Source organism: Caenorhabditis briggsae (genome assembly GCF_000004555.2).
Source record: "Caenorhabditis briggsae complete genome, chrX, whole genome shotgun sequence".
NCBI classification, from domain to species: Eukaryota; Metazoa; Nematoda; class Chromadorea; order Rhabditida; family Rhabditidae; genus Caenorhabditis; species Caenorhabditis briggsae.
Genome location: NC_013491.2, coordinates 1873353 through 1893511, shown reverse-complemented (window position 1 = coordinate 1893511; position 20159 = coordinate 1873353). Strand labels below are relative to the sequence as shown.

Sequence of the window (20159 nt, the reverse complement as noted above, 5' to 3'; positions counted from 1 at the left end):
ACTCTCTTTCTCTATCCACCCCCAAAAATTCCAAATGGGATTTGTCCCGTAATTTATAATATTGAGAACCTCTAATAGAAGGTTCACCATTTTTAAAATAACCAATATTGAGCATTTCGCCTATGCTTGGTTGTGTACGTCTTGAAATCTCAGGCAGCTCAAAAGAAGTCATTGACCTCCCTCCTTTGATTGAATGTGTACCGTAATTGTTTAAATCCCTTTGATTGTTTACTGTCAAATGCAAAGTTGCTTTAAATGAAAATGTTCTCAATTTTAGGACACTGATTTGTTGGTTATTATTGGAGATAAACCTAAAATTCTCAAATCTCTGATGCTGCCGATAGAAGCACATCAATTCTGAATTCTCAAAATATATTCATTTAATAGTAAAAAAAATAAGAAAATGATTCAGACGAGCAGACGGCCAATTTAAAACTGAAAATCCTAGCTCACTAGTCCTCCTCGGTGTCTTCTCCTGCGAAATCATGAATTTTGACAAATTGCTGCTTGTATTGGGTCCGTCCGAAGTAGACATCATAGCAATGTGCACAGTATGGCTTCTGATTCTTATCGACCTGCTTCCCGAGAGTAAGGATTTTCTTACACTCCTTGTTTGTGCATTTGAAGCATGACTTGTGCCAGTCGGCTCCAAGTGCGAAGATCTTCTCGGCAAAATAAACTAGTTTTCCGCATGCTGGGCAATAAGAGGTCATCTTCCTAAACGATTTTTATTGAAACATGAGCACAATGGGTGAGTATGGAAAAAAATGCATAAAAGCAAAAATGGAAACCACAGTTCCCTTGATTTTCATTTCTCCGTTTTTTCCACTCTTCAATAATGAGGCTTTTCCAGCCAAGGGAAAGCGAAAGGAAAGATGACGTGTGCTTTCGAATAGATTGCCGCTGCTTCAGAAAGGGAGACGAGAAAAGAAAACATCGGAGCCAGCTAGGGAGCAGAGAAAAATTTAGAAGTCCGAAAAAAATTTGAGGTCCCAAGAAAACGTAGAGGTCAGAAATTTGAAAAACGCACAGATATTGGAATAATGTACCAAAACTTGGAGTTTTGCGTTTTGAGGCTCTATAGATTGATAAGTGCAGAAATATAACTTCTTTTAACAAATTCAGATCTATTTCTTTTTTGTCTTTCTGATGGACCCTAATTTACATAAATGAGCAAAAAGTCGGCAAACAGTGATGCCTCCGTGAATACGCTGTCTTTCAGGCTTACGTTAGCCAATTTTTTTGTTATAGGCAGTTTTGGAGGTGAGGAAATTATGGAAAACATTTATTGAATTTGGTTATCCGTTTTTCTGATACCTTTACTTTACTTTGTTCACAGTTATCTCCATTTCTATAAGATACACAAAAAGTGAGTCCAATAATAAAATATTGGGGACATTGGGACAAACATTTTATCCGTTGACAAGTTTTTTATATCATGCATAGGAACCGAAATAATTGAGATGCAAGCAAAATGGTCGCATGAGCGGCCGCCCGATTGGCTCAACTTAAGCTCACTTATTTCATTTCCTGGAAAAGATACCAAAATAACTCATTGCAAAAATGTTTAAAATATTTTATCAGTTGGCAGATTTTTGATAGCTTTTATAGGAACCGAGATTGCCGACCGCAGCGAGCGAGAACCTTTCAGACCACGTTCTCATATTTTCAAAAATTTGTCTTTTCAAAAAGTTGTTTTTGAAAAAACTTACTTTATAATAAAACGCACCTTCTATAAAAATGAATCATTGCGGTGAGACTAAAACTAATTTCAAATGGAATCTGATGAATATTCAAAATGAATTTCAAAATTTTGGTACTGATTAACCAGACTCTCGTCTGTTGATCCCTTTCGCCACGTAGAGGCTCAGTACATGAAAAGGAAACAAGGTATATTTTCCAATGGGATCACCTTCTAAAACCCATTGTTCGCAGTCTGATCAGTATTCGCAGTATGAGTCTTGTTCTAGTGATAAGCTCTTCCAGTATGAACCGAAGTCCAACTGACCGATCAGACCAACTAGCCCATTACCCAACTGGCCTACTTTCACAAACTTCGAACGGTGTCCTCGGCCTGATCAGTATTCGCAGTGTGTGTCCTGTTCTAGTGATAAGCTCTTCCAGTATGAACCGAAGTCCAACTGACCGATCAGACCAACTAGCCCATTACCCAACTGGCCTACTTTCACAAACTTCGAACGGTGTCCTCGGCCTGATCAGTATTCGCAGTGTGTGTCCTGTTCTAGTGATAAGCTCTTCCAGTATGAACCGAAGTCCAACTGACCGATCAGACCAACTAGCCCATTACCCAACTGGCCTACTTTCACAAACGTCGAACGGTGTCCTCAGTCTGATCAGTATTTGCAGTATGAGTCCTGTTCTAGTGATAAGCTCTTCCAGTATGAACCGAAGTCCAACTGAACGATCAGACCAACTAGCCCATTACCCAACTGGCCTACTTTCACAAACGTCGAACAACTGAACTGAATTTTTCAGCCCGTATAGAGTGTAAAGGGGCGGGGCTTAGCACACCTGGCCTAATCCTTCCCGCAAAGCTCAGCCCCCTTTTCAAACGTTCTAGGTATTGTTATCGTCATCAGATAAGTAATTTGTGAGCAATAAACCAAAATTGTGAGTGATGTTTTGACATGCATCTGACAAGGTGAAGAAGAAAAGACGTATTTTCAAAAAGTTGTTTGAATGTTCAAAATGAATTTCAAAATTTTGGTACTGATTTGCTGTGTCCTCACTATAATTTTCAGAAAATCTGCATCCCTAAGCCTATTAGCAGTATAAAATATATCATCAACATTATTTTTTTCATAAAACCCTAGAATTTTAATTTCTTACACAGTTTGAATTCTTGTACATTATTGCAATAACGGCGTGTGTTTCAAATTTCGAACCTCTATTTTTTCTTGGGACCTCGAAACTTTTTTGGAGCCTCTCATTTTTTTTCGGACTTCCAAACTAGAAAAGAGCACAATTTCGTGTCTATAATTTTAGGCATTACTATTCAAAAAGATCCATATTTGAAGTCATGAAAAAGTTCTCCAGAATTTTTCGATGTTAGTTAATAGTTTTCGGAAGATTTCCAGCTTCAGAAGCATTTCGAGACTTTCCAGAACCTTCTACTCGATCCACTCAACATCCAATTTGATGATTGGCTTGTTTTGTATCACGTTTTTGTTTGAATATGTCAGTTCATTAGACAATGTTTTCACAATGTTTTCCCACCTGCATCTCATGATGTTATGGTTCGGATCCACGTGCTCTTTTCCTTCCGCTCTTCCTTCACCGCCCTATCATCCTGACTCTTCCCGGTTACAAAACACTATTCCCTCCTTGTTTTATCTCTGTCTATCAACATCATATACGACGAACGAGGAGCGAGAAGAAAAAAAAAGTGAAATCCAAAGTTTGCTTAGTCTCTCGACACAGAGGAGAAAGTAGACGCTGCCCAGTCCGTCAGTCATCATATTTGTTAGAACAATGTGTGGCGCCCCAACCGTACAAAAAAAAAGCGAGAGATAGGGGCGACGACGGGGAGGACTATTTCAACCCCATCGGGTGTCCCTCTCTCGCCCCGCGGACTGTCCGTTGCACTGTCTGCGTGTACCTAAGGTGCATTCTATTTTCTCTCTCGATGGTGCCCTCTTACTGCTCGGTTTCTAATGTGTTTTTTCTTCCCCTATCTTCTCACAATTACTCGTCTTGGCAGACGAACAGTAAGAATTGATTTGCCCGCGAGTTTCTGTTCCTCTTCTTTTTAAAGCTTGGAACATGTATCTCTCTTTCTGTCAGATATACCGTATACCTTCTCAGATATACCTTAAACTATCTATCATACTGTTTTTTTCAAAAAAATATGCTCAGTGGAAGGAGAAACGTTGTAGGCTGAAAGTGCTAGGACAAGAACTACATTAACCTAAAATTTGTATAGTTTCAGGTTATTGTCTTTGTTCTGGGACCTCCTTTATCAGCTCTACCGATTTGTTATACCAGTCTGGTAGAATTGATTTTTTTTCTGTTTCTGTGGGCTCATATTTTGACTTCAATATTTGTCCTCTAAATCAGTTTGAAATGCGAACTCTTTACCAAAATTCTGAAATTTTCTAGAATTTTTAGTCTTCACGATTCCCCACCTCTGGCTTCCTTTTCCTTTCCGCCATCCTAAAATTCTCTCCTTCATTCCGAAAATTGACAGCATTTTCAGAGTCTCAATTAAGGCAAAAAACTACTTTTCAGCTTGAAAAAACCGTGACAGCCGACAATTAGGTGCGTTTTCAGTTCCGTTCTTATGCTGTTCGCCACTCACTCTTTTTTTCTGTGATATTTCGAAAAAATTTCGCACATAGTCGTTGATCGTTCTATAGATTACTCGGTGTATGCTGTCCGAATTTAGTTCAGAACTTCACACTATCTCTTTTTGACCTATCTGGTCTTTTTTATTTCTGGCATTCACGTGATTTTCACTTGTTTCATGTCATTGTATCCCTTGGTTTATTGCCGATCTGTTAACATTTATCTAAACTTTCAAAAAGAAAAGAAACAGTTTGTTGATGGGAAAGAAATAGGCGAGAATTGAATGGAAATGAACATGATCATCGCAAAAGAAAAGAAGATGAATCAAACAGATTCCTTTTCTCTCACCGTGCCATTTCCGATTCGGTTTCTCTTCTTCTTCTTCTTTTTTTTCTGAAAAATTTCTTTTCTTCTCTCTCCTTTGATAGTTTCAAAAATGAAACTATCAGTTGATCAGAAAGGATCCAATTAGATTCCTTTGAACTTCCAGAATGACATTTATCAATAAAACAACATTCCCACAATTTTTAGAACCCATGATCAATTATATTTGCGCCGTTCAATCGGTGAGAATTGAAAAAGAATTTGCTGCCTATCAACTTTTCCTAAATTCTTAAATTCGTTCAGTTCCACGTCAATTCTTTCCGTGTTTGCCCATAGAGACAAAAAAATCCTTGTGCCATTCTCAAGTAATAAATGACCGCAATCGGGAAACTCGAGTGCGTTCTTGTGCGTCACGTGGTCACCGTTTCTTTTTTTTATCACTCACCAGGAGACTGATAAGACACAAGAAACAGCAACACATTACACTTTTCCAATACTAGAAGGAGCACTTTCTCAAATTCTATCTTCCTCTCTCCCTCCTTTTTCCATCTTCCTGAGAAAGCCGACCCCCGGGACGACGGAAGAAAAGATTGATGAATGAAGAGTTCCTTTTTTTTCATTTTTCATTTCTTTTTCCTCTTCTCCATGGACCCCCCGTCACGGCCATTGCCCATCGTCATTCAGTTTTTCCTTTTGCGCACGAGCTCCGTCCAGGATTTCTTTTCCCATCAATTCTACATTTTTCAATCTTCCCATTTCTCAATCAAACCATCTCATGTGTGTCACAGGGAGAAAGAAAAAAGCATGAAATAAAATCAAAAGCAAAGCGAAGAATAAACGGAGTATAAAATCGGAGAAGAAAAGGATGGAAAATTGGGCAGTGCTCGGGGGGGCGGAGCTTCTTTTTTCAATCCAAGACAAGTGCCACTCGCGTTCTCTTTTTTAGCTGACTTTCATTTTTGCCTTTCTTCCCTTGTTTCCACCTTTTCTTGCCCTTTAAGCAAACTTTGTTGAATTTCAGAGTCCCGAAAATGAACGGCGACCAGAACGAGGGTAACAGCGTTCCACGTTCAAGTACGGAACAGAGTGAGGATGATATGGAGCCAGTGGGCACTGGACCTGGACCAGTGGTTGTGCTCAATCAGTCTCGGAAAATGTCGATTTATGGACCGAATTTCAAATTTGGACCGCTTCAGCTACGCAGACAAAGACTGTTGACAAAGGTAAGAGTAACGATCATTTTTGGTTTTTATAATTTTCCTTAATCTATTTCAATGAGTTACAGTAATATTTTCTCAAACCACAGTAATATCCTCTTAGGCTACAGTAATCTTATCTTAAATCTACATTAGTATTCTTTTATGCTAGAGTCATATTTTACAGGGATTTTCTTTATTTTGATACAGGGATATTCTCTCAAACTACAGTAAGGTTCACGACATATCACGTTTTCAGGTTTTGCCTACATAGAAAATTTGTCAAATTCTGGGTTGTTTAAAACTAACTACAGTAATTATTCAAAGTTTCAGTTCATCATCTAGCTACAGTAATCAAATGTTCTTTTATGACCTTATAATTGCTAAAACTATTTTTTGAGCTACAGTAATCATTTGACACATTCTCCCTAACAATTTTCCACAGCTGAAAAGGAAGAGTAGTACATTCGAAAAAGTAAACAAGTTAGGTGTACTTCTTATCATACTCTTTTTTTTGTATATATGGATAGACACAAAAATCTGACAGATTAGTGCTTGAACATTATTAGCCGATTTGATTATAATGTCTAGCACAAGTTAGCCGAGTTTTTTTCCGAATACATATTCCCCAAGTTTTAGATGAAGGATGAGGCTGAGGCTGCCATGGCAGAGAGAACTGAGCAATTGAAGTCGGAGGATGAGCAGCAGAAAAAGCGTCAAGAAGAAAAGATGAAACGTCGGAAGACTTCCAAGAAGGACAAAAACGACGAGAACGTGAGTGAGCCGGGTTACTGTAGCACATTTTCCCATTGCATCATCTTTGTTGGTTTCCTCGCGACCTTCCGAAAACATGAGAACTCCGAACATGACATCATTTTGGGACCAAGAAACCAACGGTGTTCGAAATAACTTCAATGTTTTTTTTTCTGTGACTAAGCGAAACATGATTTATGATAGGTGAAAAAGGAATCAACACTGAATTTCAGACTACACGTCAAAGAAATCCGGGTAATTGAATCCAATGACTAAATTTGGGGGCGCGAATGTCAGTTTTCTGAGAACGGAAAACGAAAAGAAGGGTTTAGTGGAAGAACAAAGTTTATTGTAGAAAAAAATATCATGAAGGATAAAATTTGTTATAGTTCAACTGATTTCAAAAACGAGATCGTTAAAAATTGCAGACATCATACAATTGACATTCTCCTATTTGACTAAAAAGATCACATTGAAGTCACTAAACCATGAAGTGATCATATATTGAGTTTTTTAAAAATTAGGCAACTAGGGTCTGGAATAAGTGTTCCATCATTTTTCCCGCTTTTTGAAATTCATTGAAATTCTCAAAGAAATCGAAGAATTCTGGAGAAGTTCAGAATTTCAGAATCTCAGAACTTTGAATATTAGAAGACTGAATCTCAAAATCTCAGAATTTCGGATCCTCAGAATCTCAGAATCTTAGAATCACAAAATATCAGAATCACATAATCTCAGGGTTTCGGAATTTCAGAATCTTAAAATCTAAAAATCTCAGAATCGCAGAATCAGATTCTCGGAATCTCAGAATCTCAAAACCACTATTTCTGTGGACCTATTTCCTCTAATATAAGCTTCTATTTTTCGAACTCCTTTTTAGAAAATTAACAAAAATTGAAATTGCCAAAAATTTCTTAAAATAGAAAGAAAATGTCTACAATAACGAGTAGACGAACTGAATCTTTCAAATTGCACTAACTGAACTGCACAAACTTCTTTTAGAAGGTACGCTTCTACATAAGTTTTTAAGCACTTCGGAGGGTGGGCTTCTATTAGAGGAAATGCGGTGGGATAGTCAAATTATAATGTTATAGTTGGATTTCTCAAAACTTACTTTCGGAATACTCGATTCAGTACTTTTTAGAAACGCAAAAAATTTGCCAACTTTGAGATTTCAGAAAGATGGTTTGGTCAACAACAACTGCACCACCAGCGACTACAACAATTACAATCAAATGTTCCAAGCTCATATGCCGCCACCAGCACCGCCACCAGTATCACAGCATCAAAGCTTCCAGCAACACTTCCAAGCCCCACAGTATCCAAATTACGATTTCCCACAGTACCAGGGATATGAGCAGTATCCGGACTACAACCAATATCAGCAGCAATACCATCACCACGCCGTGTTTGCACAATATCCGGACTACAGTGCCCAGTATGCCACGAAATTCTGAGCTACCCTCGAAATCAAATCATAATATTCTGTTTTTTTATGAATTGCCTATGGACTGGGTTATAGGGGTGTATTTCTTAATAATCTCAGATTATCCTTTCCATTTACAAAGCTAGCTTCTAGATTACCCAGTTTAGATACCGCTTTGTATGCCGCATTCTTGCACTGCATAACACTTCTCTCTTTTTCTCTCTGATATACCAAATTCTCAGCCCTGAAATTCCATTTAGATACACCAGTGTCCCTCTCACTCTCTCCCAAAACATTCTTTTTTCAAACATTTTATTATTTCCGATACATCAAGAATTAATTGCATTTTCCATCTAGGAGACGAAAATGTCAATTGTAAAAATAACTCATTAGTCTTAATACTTCTGAAAATGTCTAATGTTTCGAGTTCTTTACCCATGACGGAAATCAAAGTCACCGAATAAAGTTCATTTGTGTTACGGGCGAGTTTACAAAAAACGTAAGAAAAGGGTTGAAATCACAAAATCTCAAAATCTCATACATTCAGAATCTCTAAATTTCAGAACATCAGAATTTCAGAATTTCAGATGGTAAACCTGGAGCACAAAGCCAAAATGAATGAAATGTGACTGGTTGAACCAAAGAAACACAAAAATGAGATGAATAATTCGCGAAGAAAGATTATCAAGGGTAAGATCCAGAATAGAACCAAAAGAATAAACGAGATCATTGCGCAACTTCATTAATTGACAGAGGCCTTCTTCTTGACCTCCATTATCTCCTCGATTTTCTGAAAAGCGAATTATCCATGGATAATATTCTATTATTTAAAAATTTCATTAGAACCTTGCAACCTCAAAACCTCCATGGCACAGAATCTTAAAATCAAGAAATCTCTGATTCTAACAACCTCAGAATTTCAAAACTAGATTATTCGGAAAGAAGCAGCATATCTTGTCCCCATGGACAAAATTGGCCAGCTTAAGCAAGACCCAAGCAAGGGATTCCATGCGCCTTTAACAAATTTCTTTGTAAATCGCTTCAACATTAAAAGGCGCATGGAATTCGATCCCTCTGTCCGATATTTTTTTCTTATCTCTCTGGAACTCTCAAAATGTGGTATAATCTTTGGAATAAAAATTTCAATTATGTTTTCACTTATTTTGAAAGAGAAATTCAATTTTTGACTTGTTTCAAAAAATACCCAAGAAATAATTTCTGAAAACTTCTTGAAGCACTGCTGAAAAGTCTTATTGATTCAAAATGTCAGTCGAAATAACCTGATTAGATCATATTGGGTGGGGAACATTGACAAATATGTCAGGAAATAAGTAAATCTATGTTTTCACAAGATTTGAGTGCTACTGGGTTATTTTCGAAGGGCTACGATTCATTGAAGTTTCGAAAGAAATCACTTTTTTGGGATTTCAAGATTGGTATAGGCTACCAAATCTTGTGAAAAGACTTATTTCATCATCTCTATGCGTTAAGAATTCATTTTAGCACATTAAAAATTTTTTCGAAAAACTGTAAAATTTCCCAAGTACCCATGGCAAAATTTTTTCAAAAAAAAAATTCCGTTTCAAAAACTCACTTCAAAAGTGGGAAATTAGTACTGAAACCACTTAAAAAGTCCATAACTTTTTTGTGAGGGCAAGGGGCAAAAAATAAAAACAGCCCTGTAATCAGCATGTTTGAAAGTACCAATGACCAAAGTTTCAGAAAATTCTCAAGCGGTGTCTGAAAACACCTCCCTTGTCAAAACTTAAAAGTTCGAAAACTCATTAATCTCAATATCTCAGAATCACAAAATCTCAAAATTTTGAAAGTTAAATCAGAATCTATTCTAGACTCATTCATCGCATGTCTTACCTGAAGATTAGCAACATCCTCCCAATCATCGTTGTCTACGTTGGCCTTCTCCTTTTTTTCTCTAGCTGCTTTTTCCACATCCTCCTCATTGTCCTCGTTTTCTTCGTGCTCATCTCCAGAATTCTCCGACGATCTCTCGTCTTCGCTTGAACCTTCCTCACCGTTCTCCTTCTTGTATTTTCGATCGACCTTCTTCTCTTCTTCCTCCACATCCTCATCCGTGTCCGACAGCTCCTGCAAATTCACAGATTTCAAGAAAAATTGTTTCAAGATTTGACAGCTTTTATTGTCTCTCACCTGTTGCCAATAGCTTCGACGATTTGGTCCGTATCGGAAATCTGGAGCATAGATACTCATTCTTCTTGGCTTGATGTATTTGTGTAGTTTTTTGTACTCCTCTCCGTATCCATCGACATCAGTGTCAGAATTCTCAGTTCTAATAGCTCCGTAGAAGCTCTGAAATTTTGAATTAGGAACTTTCAGATTCAGAAATTCACTGCTTACCATTTTCTCAGTGTTACAGTACTTTTTTGGAGTGCGCTTACGCTTACGAGCGTTGTTTTCCAAATTTTCGGGCAAGCTCATCTGGAAAATTATTTCCAAAAAGAATAATTGAGAAAAAGAGAAAAACCCAACTAAAAAAGAGAAAGCAAACCAAAAAAGACAACACATCTCAGGAAGAAATGGCTTAATGTGGCGGAAATTAGAATATGAAGACGTCGAGTGATTGTTATATATGCTCTCCAGAAGAGGTGTGAGCTAGGTTTTTGAAGAAAAAGGGAGGGCGTGGACTGATAATGGGAAACGTACTAGGATTGATTACTTTTCCAGAAAAAAAGGCTCGCTTGATTAAAATCTATAGGTGTTTTATGGGTCTATGAGTTATGTAGAAAGGTATTACGCGAGAGGTAAAAGAAATTCTTGGAATTTTGAAGAAAAAATATTGATGGGAAACTTGCTATTCGTGGATAGTTCAAACCTACACCCGCAAAACTCGAAAAACCCTTACCGAAAAAGCATTTATGTCCCCGATTTGTCAAAAACAATGAAAAATCAATAAAACTTCTCCTGGTTTCAAAAATTTATGATTCTACGGAGGCAAACAAACATCTAGCCTCTCGTATGCCAAAATAGGCTAACAATGAGAAAGTTATTTTGTTTTACAGTTTCCATTTTCACACATACTAATGTGAAAGACAATGGGTTTTCTAGAGGCACTGAGAAAAAACAAATATTCAGAAAAAATGAATAAAAACGTGACTCTACGGCTAACTGTTGCCTAGCACATGTGTTCCTTGTTTTTTCTTGAAAACCAAAAGAGGAAAAGTCATTTCAAGAGGATTTGGAAACGAATGCATAAAGAGAGTCGAAAGGGAATACCGGTAAAAAAGACTGTGTGCCATCTGGTGTACTTATGGGCAAGAAAAAATGGATTGGACAAATGAACAACATCATAAAAATTGGGGGAAAAAAACGGAGAATTTGAGTCAGATATATACATATTTTGCCGGGTATTAACCATGACATTTTAGGGCCGTTTGATGATTTTTTTTCGCTCTTCTTCGATTTGTTTGGAGAAACAAAATATCGAATTTTAGGAATCTGTAATTTTAGACACGCAAAATTTATTAGACGTCAAAAATCTTGGAATCCACTACCTTTCGTTTTGATCGCAGTATTCTGAAGCTTCGAAAAAAAGATGACGACTGCAATTCGGTAGTTTTTGTCGATATGTTCCCTTTTTCTGAAATGCGATCTTCAGAAATGATTATTGCATTCGGAAATTGTCTGGGTCCGCACCCCACTGTCTGATAAATTTTCTGGAGTAACCAACATTTTCATAGCTTCCAGAAAAGTTATATATGGCACGAACTTTGGATTTTATTATTTCATGATTTCATACAATTCCTGAAAAATAGTGTTTCAATCTATTATTCAAGATTTTCAAGATTCAGTTTTGTTGATTTTTTTATACCTTCTACTATCTGTGATCTCCGACTTCTTCCTAACTTCTGGAACTTTAAAAAAAATCACCTCCCCCTCAACCCATTTTCGTCATCCCCGAATGTTACGAAAATTTACTTCCTTCTCTTTTTCTATCACCTCCTATTTTTCAATGTTCTTTCTTAGGTTAAAAAACCAAACCCACAATTACTGTACCCTCATAAAAGTTTCCGTGGGATAATTGGTGGTAGGTGCTCTTCTTCGGACCCAAAATCTGAGGCATGCTCGTAAAATAGGCGGAGCCAATAGTAATTGGGAGGGTGGAGCTTCTACTTGATTGAAAGGGGAGCTTTATCAGTTTATTTCACCTAGCTCAGACAAAAATGCTCTCCAATAGAGGATGGTTTGTGAATTGCCTCTGTCTATCTTTCTGTGTCTTTCTCATTCTAGGAAGTATGTTTAAGAATAGTTAGATTACCAATTAATCATTTTCAATACTTAAGTCTATGAAGAATACGGTAAATGGGAGAAATCAGAATCCGAGCAGCAAGTTTTGCCGAAATTGACAGCCATTAAACGCACCATGCTTGTTGGCATCAGTGAATCTACTGAGCAAGTCTGTGAGAGCACCATTTTCAAGGACAACATCCCACATTATGGGCACTGTAAGGATATATTCTGTCTTATTAATCAGTTCAATAATAAGAATTTCAGTGCTCAACGGGAGTTACGTGGAAATCCTGCAAACTTCCGATTATCGCTTTGTAAAGACGTATGTCAAGTGCTCGAAGGATGACAGACCATCATGTGTTGGAATCCAATCTCGGTAAGTTATTAATTCCAGTGTGAAAAGTTTGAATCTCGAAGTTTTCATAATTCAATAGTTTTTGATAATTTTCAAGATTTCACAATTCAGAAATGTTAGGGTTGCGAGAATTTTTTTCTAAGCTAAGAATCTTCCAGCTATATCAGCGAATGCGTAACCGTCTATGAAAGTGTCCCAGCCATGATTCGCCTTCTTCACAACTACGGACCATTCCAGATGAACTTCATTAGAGTAAGTTGAATATTTTTGAGGATCATCTTTAATCCAGAAGCCTGTATTTTTCCAGGTGCCAATATTCTGTGAATGCCGGTTGAGACGCCAATACAGACACTTCGAGAAAATCGAGGGCTCCAGTGCGGACGACGATGACGACGGTTATTGATAACTTCTTTGTCTTACTTCTTAAATTTCCAAAATCCAAAAAATTTAATTGTTACTTTTTTGTGTTCCATTCTCAAATCCATTTTTCCTGATATTTTCATGTCACTCCAGGATGAGATTGCTGTTGAGATTTTTGCTTTTCTTCAGATTCATGTGACTTTTCAATAATTTTTTGAAATGAAAGCTCCGTTGATAATAGTACTTGCATTTATTGTGAATAACTTTTTTTATGAATTCAAATTTTGAGATACAACGTGAGTAGGACTGACAAATCTGAGGGTGAAGATTCTACCAAATTTCAGAAAATTCAACGATATCTTAATTAAAAACCTGAATAATTCAAATTTAATTTTAAAACGTGTAAACCCTCTTATCCGCGGTATCGTACAACCCACATTCCTGAAATGTTTCACGCTAGTTACTTATTAATTCTTCGTTATATTCTGGTGCACGCTCTTTGGAGAATGTTGCAGTTCAAATACTGTACGCACCAAAAACCAGGTTTCTAGGCAGGCTCCCTTACCTCGGTTCCCATCAATATTGTATGGGAACAAAGGATCGGAATGATCAACTTTCCCTAATTTGATTTACGCCTTTCTCATATAAAGACCCTCTGCACCTACCCATCCCATCATTCTCGTCTCTCAGCTTCTCTTTAGAGCAGCTATTCGGAATGCGTCTTTTCTTTACTATATTTGCTACTCTCCTGATTGTTGGAGTATTTTCCAACCACCAGGAATTAGTGCCGTTCCCTAAACTTTTGAACATTCAAGTCCTTCGATGCGGAAATCCAACAATTTATTCCAACACTCTCGAAGAAGAAGAGAGAGTTGAGATTTATAACCCACCGAAAGTTTACACTGAATTCGATGAGACTGTTCGTCTGGAGTCTAATGAAACTGGTTTGATTCAATTCTTTATTCTTGCTAGAGGACAAATAAAGTGGGCCTGATTTATCTAGTGTTTAACTCTTTTTCAAAACTTCAGTGTCGCGATCTGGATGGACGAGCATATAGTCGAAGGAGTCCAGTATGAAGAGGATAGGGACTTGAGAGAAGCGAGAGGCTTCATTATTTCGCTTCCATTCAAAGTTGTGCAATCGGTCCGCGAAACGAAAATCACTGTCAGATTTAGATTCGGTCGTTATAACAAAACCACTGAGGTTTACGCCAGCACTAATACTCTGGAACCACGTGAGTTACAGTAATCTCGAATTACACGTTTTAATATTTTTCAGCACGCCCACCTACTCTCTATTTGTCCATAATTTTTTCCGAATCTGAAATGGAAGAAGCAAAACGCCTAGAAGGAAACGGACAAAATGTCAATGATGCTTTCATTGAAGAAGAAGTTGATTTTGGATCGGGAGGAACCACTAAGGCAATTAACATTTCTGGAGCACTGAAGAACATCACCAACAGCGCATCGACTATCGAGAGAATTCCGAGACGCCCAAAGGTTCCCGTGTGTGGTGAGTCAAGATTTAAAAAATTTAAACAATCTCAAACTTTTTGTTTATTTCCAGAAAATATCAACCTGAAGAACTTGATTTTCAACCGTATTTCTTTCAACACAACTACCGTTTATGAATCCACCAGTAAGTATTTCGGTGGCCTCATGAAGCTTGCAAAATTTTACAGCGAGCGGTTTCCATGACATCACTATCAAGAAATTCGAAACCGGACAAATCATTTTTGCTGTCTCAGGACCCGGAAATCTGAAGTAAGATATTCACAGTTACACCAAATTTTTTTGAGGTCAACTGGAAATTTCTTACAGAGTTTCGATCTGGTCGACCGTCGAAGAGACTTATGCGGCGAAAACAATGCAAGTGACTAACGGATACGCAGCGTTTTCCTACAAAGGTATGAAAATTTAGGTGAAATCTGAAAGATAAGAATTTCAGATGGATACGAGCATGTTGCCGTGGACAAGCTCATTGCCTACATCGAGAATGACCTTGGAGAGCAGTGCTGGTATTATCTCACAATCAAACGTGTTGAATAATTAAGAATTGTTGTTCCGAATAAATTCATCAAGAATTCAATATTTGTCAAAAACCACTTTTTCAGCACAATAAAGGGAACAATTCAAAAATACAGGATTTCAATAAAATGTTTTTTACTGTTAAGAAGGGCTTTATTAATATTGTACAGTTTTCCGTTTACTGTGATTCAAACGAGCTGCGACGGGCTCTGATAGAAGGTCAAATGCAAAAGACTAGATTTGAATTCTCGGAGCTAATTGTATTTTTGAAAGAAAAGAAGCCAATCCTACAACACTAGCAACCACTGGTTCTGTAAACAACCGAGAATCGACTTTTTTTCCGAAATTTGATCTACCGCAATTGACACCAATCCTCAAATTGGTTCGTACATTTAAAAAAAAACGTCGAAATTGGTATTTTTGTTTATTGTGCTCGCGGAGCAGCAGTCATTTTTTTCAAGCAAATGCGATGCTATTATTTGATGAGACTCAGTAAAAATCTGTTCATTTTGTTCGAAATTCCATATCTACATTCAAAAATATCAAAACCATTAACTTTCCAATTTTTGTGCTCGCGGAGCAACAAGCATTTTTTTTGAGAAAATACGATGTTCCATGTGACTCAGCAAAAATCTGTTTATTTATTTCATCTTTACATTCAGTCCAATTTCCAGAAATCTCGAAATTGCCTATTGTGAATTTGTTGCGCAGTGAACAATGAGATACACTTTTGAATATTTTTAGCTTAGAGGACTTTTCACCATGTTTAAGAATTTCCGAAAAAATTCACAACCACGGTTTGAGGAATTTGGATCTTTTTGAAATTGTAGTTGTGTTGAACTATTTTTGAAATGAAAAAAGAACAAAATCTGCTCAAAACATTTTCATTTAAATAGTGTGTGGTTTGAACATCTAACTAGACAAGGAGCATCGAGAGGGTATACCGGTGGGCACAATAAAAAGTCAAAACTCGAGGAATCACAGAATGTGCAGGTATGCGATTATGAAAAATAAAATCAATTCCTATTTGATTTGAACAAAGAGCAAGAGATGTGTAAACGAGGGGCGTGGACTGGATGATGGACTGGAAAACAGAAAAAGAAGTCTCATCCAAAAAAGAACCACGAAATAGGGAAGGGTTCAAGTAAGTTAAGATGTAAACCTGAAAAGCACCTGTGGAAAAAATAATATCGCTGGACACAAAAATAGGGATTCGCATAGGTGAGACATGGAGGGTTCAAATATAAAATAATCAATAGAGGTGGACGGAATCATAGAAATCACTGAGTTTCTTTATGGAGTATCTCTGATATACCACGTCAATATTGTTCGGTCTGGAAAATTGAGAAGATCCAGTTATATATAGTAAAGGGAATAAAAAAAACCTACTTTAAGCATTGGAAGCAGTAGACGTTCGGTCTAGTGTCTGTTGGCAGCAAGTTAAACACAATCACATCACATTTGTGGCAACGTTCAATAGGAGCGAACCCGTGTGTCTTTTGGATAGGCACCTTTCTAATGTTGTGCTTCTCAACATAGTCGATTTCGAATTTACAGTTTGCGAGACTTCTGTAATGACGAGAGTGAATTGCTTTCAATTTTTTATAGGTAAACCAACCGACATAGCATTCCTTTGACCAGTCGTTTCAGCTTGTCGTCTATGTCAGTCTTGTTTCTCACCATATTCCAAATCATTGGCTCGATGGGAATGAGTGAAGTGTACTTATTGGCCAGATAGTGATCATGAGTGATAGCGACCATCGCCAGTTGCCGGAAACATTTCGAAGCCACGTTCCAGGCAATTTGAATTGTGAAGCCAGTAGCCACTACCCAGTGGTATGTTCCAACACCAACATACACTGTATCGAATGGCCTTTGGATGAATTTTTGTATTGGAATTCCTCTCGATATACATTCCTCTTCATTAGGCCAATATCCTTGTTTAAAAAATTCTTCCTTTTCTCTTGAACTCATTTTCTCGCTTGCCAATTCTTGTAGTTTGGCACTATACTCCAGCGGCACACTGTACCATACACTGTTGCCTGGTCCCAAATTAACATTTACGGATTCCAAGCTTCCGTTCTCAATGTGCGGGTATGTTTTTACACCTGGAACTTTGGCGTACACTTGAAGTGTGTTGATTCCGGCAAGGATTTCTGGCACATGATCCATTAGGTCGCCATCTTTTGTGGGACGGAGAAACTTGGGCAACTTTTCGACATTCTGAAAAATAAACACAATTTTTTTCAAAAAAAAAACCTTTCAAAAAGTTTACCCAGACTAAAAATTCGCGAAACCAAAATACAAATGTTCATAATGTTTTCAAGTTTGTATTGAAAAATAAATTCAATTCGTTAAACTAGAAATTGTAATGAAACATACCTGCAATTGTCGTTTTAATTTGTGATATTTATTCTCTGGGTTGATATCAATATTCGTTCCGAATGCAATGACTGTGGCATCTGGGTGAATATGGTATTTACGTGGCAACGGCAATGACGCATTTTTCAACTCTTTTTGCAATGTGTCAATTATGGATTCTGCATTGTCTGGACAAGCTTTGACGTTTTGAAGCGCTGAAATGTATAATTTATGAATTTTGAGCGATTGAATCAAAAGATTTCTCAGAATTCCCATCATTTTCCATTCAATTGAAACGATGTTCGAAAAAAAGAGTTGACTGGTGCAGCGACCCCTGTTACCCTCTTATCCCTTCTCAAGGTGCCCTCTTTCCCAAAAGTTTTGCATGAACTCACCTCTGATTGACAAAGCTGTCGATGTCTCGTAATAATCGACAAAACTTTCCAGACTAACATCGTGTTGAATGGCGTTGGCTCTCCATCCCTGTGACTTTTCTTCCAGTTTCTTATCGTAAACTGTCAGCATATTAACCTCAGGAGGTTCTGGAATCTGCCTCGACACGTTGACTTTGTATTCAGGCATTGCTTTTAACAGTTCTCTAAGAGTGAACGCCTTTCTTTTGAGTCCAATCACATCGCAAAGATCTTCAATTATGAGGATGCTGCTTGTCTTGACTACCTTTTGCAAGTTGTCGAATGGCTCTTCCTCGTTCTCAGACATTTTGTAAATCCTAACTGGCAAATATCCTTTTTTTGGGGCTTTCTCCCGAGTGTCTTCCGCTTGTTTCGAATTATGATCAGCAAAGAACTCTAGTTCACGTTTCAAAACTGAATCATCATCTCCACTGATCAAATATTTTCGAGAAGATATATCTAGAACATCATAGACAGTGTTTATACCATTGATTCTTTTGTGTGCTTTTTCAATAATGCTCTTCGCGGAAGTGGTTTGAATGTCCAGAAACAATTCACCTGTGAAATTCGGAATAGTTGGGGTTGGATCAGCACACAGAGCTTGTTCTTTTCCATTCGGATCTAAATCAGGAATCACCATTTGATCAATTTTGTGGTCGAGTCCACGATAGTTTTCATGCAAAGGCATGAGAGTCTTGCGGGGGATGGTCATAGTGTTGACGTTCCAGACCTAGAATTTTGGATTATAAATCTTTTTTTTTCATTTTCCGCTAAACCTTCACTGGCTTTGTCAACTCCTTGATTGTCGCAAGAACCTTGGGCGTATATCCAGAAGTGTCTAAAAGTTATCAGTTAAGAACGTTTTCAGGAACTGTTCAACTGTTCAAGTTCAACTCACCAAAATCTGGATACTCAAAATCAGTATCCCGATCAACAATGTACGCTGTGTGCAGACACGCTAAGGCCAGCCAACGACTAGACTGTTTGTATCGATTACTAAGGTCGAGTGTATTTCCTCTCGGCTGACTCAATGGTCTCGATGCGGACTGACTTCTCCGATTTCGGTTGGAAGTAAATTGGATTCTGGACGTGCCGGTGTCAATCCTTCCTTGACGTGGCGGGCTTGCGAATCTCACGTTTCTGCTTCTAGAACGACGAATATTTGTCATAGATCTTTGAGTTTGAGAGTTGTAGGTGGAGCGTGTTGTCGGACGTGACTGTCTCGCTGACTGACTTTGTTCAGATCTTCTATTATCACGCGTGGAAGAGCCTGAAATTGATTTTTAATCCAATTTAAAAACATGTATCAAAAAATATGACATCAGATTCGTCGTGTTCTGATCATATATGTACAAGATTATTCAGCAAAAGAACCTCAACGCAAGCTCTCAGATTTTGATGAAAATTTTAGGAAAGGTTAACAATATCTAGACACTTCTGAAAAATTTAGGGGTCGTTTTTCAGGCCAAAATTAGCAATTGTCAAAAACGATTTTCTCAACTTCTTACTTAGACGCTTCAGAACACCAATTTTAAGTAAAACACAACTTGGTAAAAATCTGTTTCTGGTAAAAACTGATAATCTGAAACTGGCGATCAGAACCAAAAACTTCTAGAAGTTGGCAAGTTAGGCTATTCTTTACCTATCCTAAATGTTTCATAAAAATCTGGCTTCACAAAGTGTTGAAGTCCTCTTGTCAAATTGATTGTTCTCCTAATCAGTGCTGCACTTATCAAATCTCGGGCTGGACAGGTTGTTCAGACCGGCGGCTTTTCTCTCAAGGTAAAATTTCTTTCTGCCCGTATGGCTGATTTTTAGATGTCTTCATAGAGATCACGGCCTGGCCCCTGAGAGGTTTATGGCTAGCTATCAAACTTCATCATGCTGCGAAAACTCACCACGTTGGTCACTTCGTTGAGAATCGGAAGTGCGGATTCGGCTCCATGGTGTACGGCTCCTGCTCCTTGTAATTCTACGGGGAGGCGAGTGAGTCTTGTGCCTCGCAGTAGACAGTTGGGCACTTGATCTTCTCATAACTGAAAAAACGAAAAGATATAATGCAATGTGAATGACGAAGAGAGTTAAGACTAAATGACCAGAACGAGCGAATTTTCTGTAAAAAGGGAATAATAAGTAGTTTATTGGGATAACGGAGGGTCATACGACGGAAGACATAGGGAGAAACGGGAAACTAGAAGCGTTTTCCAGTGAAATATCAACATTTTTGTCGCATTCTCCTTGGAAAATTCGGCGAAAAACTCGAAAAATTAGAAATAATCTCACTTTTCGGAAGTCATTTACGGACCCTCGATTTGAAACTCCCCCAATGCCAAGTTAAAAGAAGAGATAATGAGAAAAACTAGACAAAAGAA

The 20159-nt window shown here is 37.7% G+C and overlaps 6 protein-coding genes across 6 annotated transcripts; 3 read left to right on the top strand and 3 right to left on the bottom strand.

Moving 5' to 3' along the window:
• Positions 1–452: 452 nt before the first annotated feature.
• CBG16172 lies at positions 453–713 on the bottom strand (the record flags this gene model as incomplete). Its single annotated transcript, XM_002643455.1, has 1 exon — positions 453–713. One exon carries the CDS (start codon positions 711–713, stop codon positions 453–455), a length of 261 nt encoding a protein of 86 aa, XP_002643501.1.
• Positions 714–5660: 4947 nt separating this feature from the next.
• Positions 5661–8035, top strand: CBG16174 (the record flags this gene model as incomplete). The annotated part of the gene is made up of 3 exons (XM_002643456.1): positions 5661–5852; positions 6465–6599; positions 7757–8035. 3 exons carry the CDS (start codon positions 5661–5663, stop codon positions 8033–8035), a joined length of 606 nt encoding a protein of 201 aa, XP_002643502.1.
• A 711-nt stretch (positions 8036–8746) lies between these two features.
• CBG27440 lies at positions 8747–10461 on the bottom strand (the record flags this gene model as incomplete). Its single annotated transcript, XM_045238855.1, has 4 exons — positions 8747–8794; positions 9877–10110; positions 10174–10332; positions 10381–10461. 4 exons carry the CDS (start codon positions 10459–10461, stop codon positions 8747–8749), a joined length of 522 nt encoding a protein of 173 aa, XP_045099807.1.
• A 1942-nt stretch (positions 10462–12403) lies between these two features.
• Positions 12404–13028, top strand: CBG16176 (the record flags this gene model as incomplete). Its single annotated transcript, XM_002643457.2, has 4 exons — positions 12404–12485; positions 12535–12646; positions 12784–12877; positions 12933–13028. The coding sequence occupies 4 exons, from the start codon at positions 12404–12406 to the stop codon at positions 13026–13028; spliced, it is 384 nt and encodes a 127-aa protein (XP_002643503.2).
• Positions 13029–13700: 672 nt separating this feature from the next.
• CBG16177 lies at positions 13701–15034 on the top strand (the record flags this gene model as incomplete). Its single annotated transcript, XM_002643458.1, has 7 exons — positions 13701–13969; positions 14015–14220; positions 14265–14498; positions 14553–14624; positions 14668–14749; positions 14807–14892; positions 14934–15034. The coding sequence occupies 7 exons, from the start codon at positions 13701–13703 to the stop codon at positions 15032–15034; spliced, it is 1050 nt and encodes a 349-aa protein (XP_002643504.1).
• Positions 15035–16265: 1231 nt separating this feature from the next.
• Positions 16266–19821, bottom strand: CBG16178 (the record flags this gene model as incomplete). Its single annotated transcript, XM_002643459.1, has 8 exons — positions 16266–16347; positions 16403–16582; positions 16632–17236; positions 17396–17589; positions 17770–18517; positions 18564–18625; positions 18686–19057; positions 19686–19821. The coding sequence occupies 8 exons, from the start codon at positions 19819–19821 to the stop codon at positions 16266–16268; spliced, it is 2379 nt and encodes a 792-aa protein (XP_002643505.1).
• Between the last annotated feature and the right edge of the window lie 338 nt (positions 19822–20159).